We start from the raw sequence: 11,091 nt of genomic DNA, 5'->3' as shown, positions 1-11,091 counted from the left end.
TAACAACCACATGATTAGAAGAAGCATTTCATTACAGCTTTAACATGTTCAATAACAATTTCCAGAGCAAAGATGCATCTCTTTCAAAATTAGCTGTAAATTTTTAGGTTCAAAGTTGAATTAGTACAGTTATATAATATTGTACTCAGTATAAACCCCATAAGACATAAAATTGAATGAGGTTTTAACCTTCAAAAAAGATGTCCATTTCATTTTAAAATATACTGTTTCATACAGAAAACTCATTTTTAATGCAACTAACACTTAGATGTTTTCCCATAAGATTAAATTTTAATAAACTAAACATTACCTGAGAGTTATTTAGAATCTAAGATGACACTAGTGGAAAATCAGCAAGTTGTTTTAACTTTGACATATCATTAACAAGTCTCTTCTACTTTCTTACTGTTCTCTCTCTCTCTCCCTACTTCTTCTTCTTTCTTTCTCCCCTCTATCCCCCTCTTTTTCTCCCTCTCTGTCTCCCCTTCTTTTCCCCCTTCCTCTTCCTTCCCTTTCCTATAACTTCAGCCTATGCGTACTCTATATCCAAGGCCCTTACCCTCCCCCTTTCCTCTTGGTTTGATCCTTCTATGGCATCACTCTGTGCACCCTTTCAGTTTTCATGCCCATTGATCTTTGGTTTGGAGGTACTGGTCAGCACCACAGATCAGTAACCAGTCTATACATTTTATTTCACTGGATCCAGTCCATCCTAGGAGTACAGATAGGGTTATATTATACAAAATGGGATTTGGTAGGGCAAATCCTTGCTTCCATTTCTCATAGGAAATGGTAGCAAGGCAAGATTCACTTAGAGGGAACTGAAACTAACAATCATCACCATGACAGACACAATTGTCCGTTCCTCAGCCTACCTACTAGAACCCACACTGTGGCTGGGCACAGTAAAAGAATGTTTTTCTTACATGTGATCCTAGGACAAAAAAAAAAAGAGGGGTGGGAGAGGTGCATCAGAAATATTAAAGAGCCATTTTACACAGGACACATTCTAGCCTTTAACAACCAAAGCCTTAGCTCTGTCCCTTAAGACTATTTAACTGGTACAACAATTTACTCATGAGGATGATCAGGTACTGTACCTGTTCGCAGAGCCTCACATGGGGTCAGCTTTTGAAAGAAAGCTCTTCTTGCACCCAGGCTACATGTTTGCCTTGTATTTCCTTGTCTGTACTAGGAAGAGCCATCCTGCCCTTCATTGTTTCTCTCTCAGAAGCACATTACATGCACTACCATAAGAACCAACACTGACGTCACTGTCGAAGGGCCCAGATTCTGAGACCCAAGAGACCACAGGCAGTGAATTCATTGATTCCTTTGTCAGTATACACCACTGGGTTTGGGCATTTTATCTTCCATTTGAAGAGGATTTCACACTTCTCTCCATCTAGCGACTAAAGAAATAATTCCAAATCCACATTTTGTTATGAGGGGCAGTCTTTGGGAAACCCCATTCCTAGAATCAAATCTCTGTTGGCTTCTTTTGTTGGTGCTTTGAGTTTTAACTTCTTCCTGTTAGATTAGGCCTGGTCTCAAGCCTGTCAACATCTTTCTTCCATCCTGACTCCTAAATACCTCTTAAATCAATTTTCTTTGCTTCCTTGGCTATTAGTTCAGACCTCTCATCTCGACTCTTATAGTAACATCATAACTAATCTTTCTGGCTGTTGTCTCTTCTACAACGAATGCAGCTTCCTTCAGCCTGCAAAATGCTCTTTCAAACACAAATTTTATTATATTCTTTTATCTCCTGCCAGTTTCTCTTTTACATCTCCCTGAACGCACCTCACTTTCTTGTGGCTCTAAGCTTCCCGCTTCCCTCCGATTGGCGCATTCTCCTGTTTTGTTGTGAGCCATCTTGATTACTTTCCCTTTTCCCCAACACAGATATTCTTCTCTATTCTACATTACTTCTATATCTTGAATGTTCTTTGATTATTCATACATCCTGGTGTATTTGAATCATTTTTAATGTATATCATTTATTGATCTATTGGATTCCAAGTTTCTCCAGATGAAAATTGTCCTGTAATCATCTTTATAGTCTGATTCTGGTTCTTACTGAATACAGTCAGGAATTTTTTTTATGTCTTATTCTGTTTTGTTTTGTTTTGTTTTGAGAGAGGATCTTGCTATGTAGCCCAGGCTAACCTCAAAGTTATAGCAGTTCTGTTTTTGTGAACCACATGGCCAGGCATGAGAAGGAGGAGGTAGCTTTCTGGTACCTTCTCTATGTTAAGTTGGGTCCATACTCTCTGCTAAGTCCTAACTCCTTGTGGTCCACACTTAGGCTGCCAGGAGATTTCTCTGGGTACCAATACCTTGAGCTGAAAATCCTGGGGAAAGTATTTTGGAGCACCATCCTTGTCGTGCTGACTGATGCTGTAGGGAGGTGGGTTGTTGGTCATGAGCAGTAAGGTCATATCCTGATCAAACTCTGCCACTTTCACCATGAAGCTGCTAATTTTATTCCTTTGAGCCAGGAATTTCTGCAGTTTACTAGGCTTCAAAGGTTCATAGTGCCTGGCCTGAGTAGACAAAAAGGTTTCCAAAGAAATAAAGAGATTAGGTTAAGGAAGGACTAACGAATAGGTCGGCAAATCTTTTCCTTCTACAAGGTAGGCTGAGGTAGAGCAGGGCCTGGACAAACCTGCCTCTAAATTTGACGGTTTGAAACTCTTGGAAGTACTCTGGCACAATCTTTCCTTAGAGCTAGAAATAATCTAAAGACCTGGGGAAATGAAATGGAAAGGTTTCCATAGTAACAGAATAAGATGACTTAAATCTTTAAAAAAACACATAAGCTAGTGTCCAGCCTAGTGGCACAAACAGAAGCTTCTATGTGGCTCAGGCTGATTGGTCTTTACATCTGTCTCTGAGGCAGGGGGAAAACCCAAGGAGCAAAGCTCAACAAATCCCTTATTTCCGCCCACACTTCTCCACAGTCACAGGCATTAGCAGGGACACAGTAGCACAGCATTAGAAGGGAAAGGCAGTCACGAATCACAGTGCGTCACTGCAGGTGTGGGCAGGGAAGAGGCTGTCTCACCAAGCTTGCTTTTCTCTCAATGGGAGGATTAGAGAGGAAGAAAGGGAGGGAGCATGGATTATACATGCTTTCCCTGATTATATTTTCTCTACTGAAAAATAAAATGAGCTGCCGGGGACCACTTTCTTCCCAGGTCTCTCCTCCCACCTCACAAACCAATCCCAGCATTGTATCCCTAGAGCTGCTGTGCTTCCCCATCCTGGAAACTGGGAGCATTTGAAGGGGGCACTCTGCAGTGGGAATCTGGACCCATTGCTGAAATTTGCCCTTAGAAGTTTGGGGGAAATGCTTTTCCACCTACCATATTTGGATGGACAGTATAGTGCCAGAGGTTCTTTAGGACAAATTTTGATTGTCCAGCTGTACCATAAACCTAAAGACAAGAAACAGAATTAATGGTTTCAAGTTACACCTCTCTTTGTGAGTGTGTGTGTGTGTGTGTGTGTGTGTGCGCGCGTGTGTGTGTGCATGTGTGTGGATGAGTGTGGAGGCTCTCTATTTTTTGAAATAGGATCTCTCACTGAACCTGAATTTCATGGATTCAGCTAGACTTGGGGGAGGGGGGCAAAAAGCCCCAAATGCTGGGGTTATAGTGTCACACTTTAAAAAAGACAGTAACTTCAGTGTTAGTTCTCACGGTAATGAGAGAGAAACTCTCAGGAGAGAGGAAACTACACATATCCCAAGCTAACTTCTGATTTTCCTGCCTCCACCTCTCAGATGCTGGGATTCCAGGCACGTACCATCATGCCTGGTTTACTCAGTGGTGGGGACTGTGCATGAGAGGCAAGCACTCTACTAACTGAGCCACAATCTAAGACCTCACCCAGCTTTTTATGTAGGTGCTTGGGGGTCTGACCTCAGGCCCTCATTCCATGGCAAGTGCTTTACCCACTGAGTTATCTTCCTAGCCCCAGGTCATACTTCTCATAAATAGTGTTCCACCCCTGACCTCATCTTATTCTCACTGAAATGGGTCTCTGTTGGACACTAAGTGAGGAGAACATTATGTGTTGCTCTCTAGGTTTCTGGTATAAGGGCTATAGCCAGGAGAACAGGATTCTGAGACATTCTGAGATTCGAGAAGTTTGTAGCTAGAAAAGTAAACATGTCTTCGAAATTTCCCTTAGGGGGTCTGGGGAGAAGACTCAGTCCACGAAGTACACAAGAACCTGAGTTCAATCCCCATCAACCACATAAAAACCCAGCCATGCTGGCACATGATTGTAATCCTAGCTCTGGGAAGGCAGAGACAGGCAAATCCTTGCGGCTCCCTGGCTATCCAGCTTAGCCTAATCAATGATTCTCAGGTCCCAGTGAGAGACCTTGTCTCAAAAACCAAGGTGGACAGCTTCTGAGAAATGACACCTGAGAGACTGACTTCCTGCCTCCACATGCATGTGCACATACATGCACATGCATCCTAACCTGTACACACATACAGACCCCACATGAATATGTGTATCTACTCACATGCACACTCACATGAAATGCCACATAAGGTTGTCAGGCAGTAGATGGGTGGAACCACACCCTTCCTCTGCCTTTTTGCTATCTATGGGAGTGAGCTCGGTTAACACGGAGGCCAAACTTTAAAGAGAAAAGCAAAGTTAAAAAAGAGCAATGACCCAAGAGATGTGGAGTCTAGGGGACTCTAAAGACACCTCTGCCAACAGAGCTGGGAACTGACACAGAAGACTGAAGAAAAGACTTTGCATTTCTGAACATCACTGCAAGATACAAATTTCTAGAGACATTATAAAAAAATTGTTGAAGTTTGTCAATTCTGTCTACGATTTTTGCATCATAGCACTAGTGGCAGTGCCTGGCTATTTGGATTGTTAAAGTGTCCTGCCTGGTAAAGGAGGAGCTGAGGTCCTTCCTACCTCCTCCTCACTTGCACCCTTAGCTAAGGATGAATGGAAGTAAGAACACAGGACATAAAGACCCTGAATTACCTTTCTTTTAGTTCAGCATAATCAGAAATCAGAATAAAAGGAGAAGAACATCCTCCTATGCTTGGGTCAGCAGTTTTGAAGACTGCCATGCCTCTACGGAGGTGATAGAGTAAGGCAGGGTTCTGGGGAAGGAGGCATGGCAGACAGTGAACAAAGTAAGAAATGAATGGAGAAGAGGATGGCAGTAAGATGGGGGCAGAAGTGATGGAGAGGAGATTGTGTTATGCTCAGAAGGAAAGTACCAGGAGTTGCAGCTCTTGGGTTGGATGAGGATTGAGAGGAAGAACAGCAGAGCCATTCCATACATTCTGTTAAAAAAGGGTGAGAAGAAAGATGAGACAAATCCAAAGATGTAATTACTTCATGTGTAGCTTTTGGAAAACTGAAGTCTACTTGTTCAAAACAGAGGCTTCATTTTAAAGAAATCCTCTTCACAAGTATGGCATGTATGATACATGTATAATTATTAGAAATCTAAGAAAAGTTTGCTTGGAGGAAAGGAAAGGGTTTTTTTTTCTTAAAGTTAAAAAAAATGAATATTAAGAGGGAAAGTCCCTGAAGAAAATGTTTTTACTTTTGAATTTTTCTGAGGAATTGCATCTCTGTTCCAAATTAGCCTCCAGCAGTTGACTAAAACCCACAAGATTGTCCAAATTGGAATATGTTTTCAATTTTGTTATGTTGATTTACATTATCGCTGGCTGGTGAAATAAAAATTGGCCTCAAAAATTTGCTAGAATATGATAATCTTGGGAAAGCTACCAAGATACCCAATGGAATTTTGCTACAAGAAATGGCCTTGAAACCTTTATACATTACTGGTGAGGATGTAAATTAGTACCATCACCATGGAAGTCCATGTGGAGGTGTCTCAAAAAACTAAAGATAGAACTACCATAGGACCTAGCTATATCACTCCTGGGTATGTACCCAAAGGATTCTAAGTCAACATAAGACAGAAATACGTGCATATCCATGCATACTGTACTATGCACAATAGCTAAGGAGTGGAACCAACAGATGAATGAATAAAGACATTGTGGTACATATACACAATGAAATTTTATTAAGCTTTAAAGAAGAATGAAATTATTACAGTTGCAGAAATATGGATGGAATTCCATTATGTTAAGTAAAACAAGCTATACTCAAAGACAAATACCACATGTTTTCTTTCATATGCAGAAACTAGATATAAATGTGTGTGTGTGTGTGTGTGTGTGTGTGTGTGTATGTGTGCGCGCACGCACACGGGTCATGAAAGTAGGAGGCCATGAGAGGGAAGAAAGAGGTCTTAAGATGGTGGGTGTGGTGGCGCATGCCTTTGATCCCAGCACTCGGAAGGCTGAGGCAGGCAGGTCTTTGTGAGTTCAAGGCCAGCCTGGTCTACACAGCAAGTTCTGGGTCAGCTGGGGTTATAGGGAGACCCTGTCTCAAAAAGATCAAAAAATAAAAAAAATGGTGGGTGTTCTAGTTTCCTTTTTGTTGCTGTGATTTAAAAAAAAAAAAAAAAAAAAAAAAAAAGGCATGCTGACCCAAAGCAGCTTAGGGGAGGAAAGGATTTATTTGGCTTAAACGTCCAAGTCATAGTTCATCAGTGAGGGAAGTTAAAGCAGGAACTTGAAGTAGAAACCATGGAGGAACACAGTTTGCTGGCTCACTCCCAGGCCGATGCTTGGCTGTCTTTATTATACAGCCCTGGATCACCTGCCCAGGGCATGGTCCTGCCCATAGTGTGCTAGGACTTCCTACATCAATTAACAATCATGACAGTCCCCCTTAGACATGTCCACAGGTCAATCTGATATGGGAAATCCCTCAATTGAGACTCCCTTCTCAGATGACTGGACTGTGTCAAGTTGACAGTTGAAGCTAACAGGACAGTGGGTAATAAAATGTGCATGACAGAAAGCAGAAGAGGGCAGTATCTGAGAGAGAGGAAGTAGGCTAGCAAGAGAAGGGTAGAGAGGTTGGGGAAGACAGTGAGGGGACAAATAAGAACAAATTATAGCCAGGTATGGTGGCACACGCTTGCAATCCCAGCACTTGGGAGGCAGAGGCAGGCGATGTCTGTGAGTTGAAGGCCAGCCTGGTCTACATAGTGAGTTCTATGCTAGCTAGGGCTATAGAGAGACCCTTTTTCAAAAGACAAAAAAAAAAAAAAAAAAAGGAAAATAAATTATACACTCACACATCTGCATGTAAATACACACACACACACACACACACACACACACGCACACGAAACTGCCATAATAAAACTTATTACTTTGCCTGAAATAGTGGTAAAGGATTGCGGTCCTGACTCCTTGGGAGGCTGAGGCAGGAGAATCATGAGTTCAAGGTTAGCCTGGGCAATTTAGTGACACCTGTATTAAAATAAAAAGAAAGAATAGGGATATAGCTCCATGGTATGGTGCTTGCCTGGCATGCATGAGGCCCTGGGTTCAGTCCCAGTACAGCAAAACAAGCATTACTTTATATGGTGACTTTCAAAATCAATTAAAACATCACATAAAAAAATATCGTTGACATCTAGGTGAGCCAGGATTTAAATCCTTCCTAAGATAAATTTGTGGTTCATGGGTTTTATGTCCTCATTTGTTGCCGGTATGTCGTTGCCTCCCCCTGCCCCACCATGTCTTTGTTTCACTAAAATGAAATTAATCTTGTGCCATACATAATTTCTTGTCCCTTTTTGCTTTCACATAGGAATTTTGTAAACCCAATATTTGTAAACAGTCTAAGCAACACCAAAGAAAGATCACACATGAACACATTACTGGTCTTCCTTACCTCTTCACCATCAAAACCTACTTTTCTCTCAAATTTAAAGAGGTTGTTTTTCATAGTCTTTGATTCACTGTCATCACTAAACCTGAAAAAGAGGCAGAACATCCAGTGAATTGCCGACTTAGAGTCCCCGCCTTCTACATGTTCTCAATCGCCTTCAATTAAGTTTAGGAATTTAACTTGGAAGGTGACTAACTTAGATGATCAGAAATTGAATAGGCCTCATTATCCAGCCTATATACCAGGGGGTGGGAGAGGGGGCACTTCAGGTTAAAGGGCTAACTAAGCAAATGGGAGCTCTTAGAGATATGCTGGCATTCAGTAAGTTGATTTCTTTTGAAAAGGAGTTTTAGACCACTTGAAGAAGTTGTTCTAGTAGACAGGCCCAAGGCAATTCTCAAACAACTAGACTCTCATAGTACCTTAAAGATGATCAACCAATCACGTGAAGAAACATAATTACAGACCTTCACAACCAAATTTCCAGTTCCTATTGACCTTGCTTGGTCAATGGTTCTATTATTTTCCAAAGTATACCTACAAGTTTCTTTTTCTAGGGCTATGGTGGTAAAAATAATCATCAATGCAAATAGTTTGATATACTGTTCTTTCACTTACTTTCCCATGCCCCATCAGACACCAGTTCCTTTTGAGGGCAAAGGGAAGGGGAAGAAGTTACAATGCCTAATAATAAAGCATTTCAGATTCCTTGGGGTTTTTTTCCATATCAGTGATGGAATCTTGGATCTTATACATGCTAAACAAATGTCCTGCCACTGAGCGAGATCCTTGGTCCTCCAAATTCAGACCAAAGGTCTTAAAAAATGTTACCAAGCCTGTTGTGAGTAGACCAAAATAGATTCATTCTGATTTAACATCTTAAACTTTGAGACAGGGTCTCCTTATAGTCCCAGCTGTTCTGGAACTGACTATGTAGACCAGGCTGGCCTTGAACTCACAGAGATCCACCTGCCTCTGCCTCTGCTGCCTCTGCCTCTGCCACCTGCCTCTGCTGAGATTAAAGGTGTATGCCACCACGCCCAGCTGGCTCCTCTTATTTTAAGTACCTAATAATTAATACTATAACATCACTTTTACTGTAGCACTTTTCAAAATGAAGTTTTAGTCTTTAAAAGGCAGCACAGGGTCTCAGCCACTCTTTTCCAAGGTCAGTTTAAGACCTACAACTACATGAAAAGTGCCCCACTATCCCAACGGTGCTCATTCTGAACAGCTTAGTGCTTTCTTTTTGACAAAAGTACTCTTGTTGCTGCACGAAACACAGATCCAACTCTGGGTTGTGATTTGCAAACAGTTGTCAGTTAAAATATATAAAATTCTACTCTGTGGTTCACACTGTTCAAAATGCTTTGAATTACAAAGTAAGTTAGTAGAAAGTGATATTTATAGCTTTATAGTTTAATTAAGTTACATACTTGGCATTTCTCTTTGGGCCCATGACTTTTCACTGAGAACTGGACCAACTTGCAGCAAATATTCACTGAAGTCTAAAGTCGGTGTCTCTAAATGATTCACGTTCTACAGGGATTCAATTCAATCCAAATATTCTTTCCTTATCAAATCTTGGGTGCCCAGACCCAATCTTGATCCTGTGTGAGAAACAACAGAAGATTAGTAGATGATATTGTCGATATAGGAGATACACTGGAACTGGAAAGATGACTTCCAAACTGGAGGATTAGTGGTTGGTTTAAAATAGTAAGAAATAAAGGGAGGCAGATGGGGTGCAATCACATTGTGGAGAACTTGGAAAACAAGTAGAACTTTGGTAAGATTTCCCAAGTATTCCTATAAATACCACAATTTGAAGGTGGCTGTGCTCACTACTGTACCATCAATGCTGCCAATAGCACAATTTGAAAAAGCATTCCATGTTCATATGGATAGGTGATTTCTTTAGGGTTTATGCCTAATTTGATTGTCTAAACATCAACCCCAAAGATGACTATCCAGACTTTGTGACTAGGCAAGCATGGTGATCCATAGCCTCAAGAAATTAAACTTATTTAGCTAATGAAGGGAGAGGAAAGGAAGTCATTAATAATATAAAACAAAAACGGCAATTGCATAGCAAATTTGTCTCTTGGAAGTTTCAATTTTTTCATCTGTAAAGTTAAACCATAAGCCTGGCATGGTGGTACATGCCTTTAATCCCAGCACTCGGGACACAGAACTTTGTGAGTTTGAGGCTAACCTGGTTTACATAGCAAGTTCCAGGCCAGCTGGGACTACAAGGAGATCTGGTCTCAAACACACACACACACACACACACACACACACACACACACACACACACACACAACACACACACACACAAAATTAAATCATTGACCAAATGATTTAAAGGTAATATTCTAACCTGATGGCTGATGGTAGTGGTAAGAGTTATCTACATAAAAATTTGAAATAAGGGGCTAGAGAGACAGCTCAGCAGTTAAAAGCATTGGCTGCTCTTGCAGAGGACCCAGGTTTGATTTCTAGCACCCACATGGCAGCTAACAACCATCTATAACTCCAGTTCCAGGGGAATCTGATACCCTCCTCTGCCCTCCATGAGCACCATATTACACAAGTGTACTTACATACATGCAGGCAATACACTCAAACATATAAAAAATAAATAAAATTTTGAAATAAAATGAAATCCTAGCAATGGGGGAAGTTGGAGGAACTTCCATCTTTTAATTTACTTCTTGTTTCAATTTATTCTTTTAAAATATATCATTATTTATTTTTTATTTAATAACCACATGATTAGAAAGAGCATTTAATTACAGCTTTAACATATTCAATAACAATTTCCAGAGCAAGGATATATCTCTTTCAAAAGTGACTGCAAATTTTTAGGTTCACAGTTGAATTAATACAGTTATACAATATTGAACTCAGTATAGACCCTGTAAGACATAAAATTGAATGAGTTTTTAACCTTGAAAAAAGATCTACATTTCATTTTAAAATATGCTGTTTCCTACAGGAAAAACTCATTTTTAATGCTACTAACACTTAAATATTTGCACATGTCTCTACACTCTATCAATCTGATTATTTCTAGTCACAGTCAGTTACACATGGATCCTTGGCAAGTGAGTATGGATATAAAATCATCAGGTATATTTCAATGGTAATGTTTATCACCTCTACTAATTAACATGAAGTAAAGTTTTATGCTTCCTCCTCAAATATGTGATTTTTGGGGGGTTGATTTTCTTGTGTGTGTGTGTATCATACAGAACATCCCAAACAATCTTA

General features: G+C 40.5%; 1 protein-coding gene across 1 annotated transcript in view; it reads right to left on the bottom strand.

Annotated features, from left to right (window-relative positions):
- Positions 1 to 9,277, bottom strand: part of Tsga13 (testis specific 13) — an 18,595-nt gene extending 9,318 nt beyond the window's left edge. Inside the window, exons 1-4 of the mRNA XM_008850862.3 lie at positions 9,255 to 9,277; positions 7,822 to 7,903; positions 3,369 to 3,440; positions 2,340 to 2,546 (exon numbers count right to left, since the gene is read on the bottom strand). Coding sequence (XP_008849084.1) covers positions 2,340 to 2,546; positions 3,369 to 3,440; positions 7,822 to 7,903; positions 9,255 to 9,277 — 384 coding nt within the window. The remainder of the gene's footprint in view (positions 1 to 2,339; positions 2,547 to 3,368; positions 3,441 to 7,821; positions 7,904 to 9,254) is intronic.
- Positions 9,278 to 11,091: the final 1,814 nt, after the last annotated feature.

Source organism: Nannospalax galili, unplaced genomic scaffold, assembly GCF_000622305.1.
Source record: "Nannospalax galili isolate Female #2095 unplaced genomic scaffold, S.galili_v1.0 scaffold1065, whole genome shotgun sequence".
NCBI lineage: Eukaryota > Metazoa > Chordata > Mammalia > Rodentia > Spalacidae > Nannospalax > Nannospalax galili.
The sequence above is the reverse complement of the archived record's forward strand: the minus strand, read 5'-3'. Positions and strand labels throughout refer to the sequence as shown.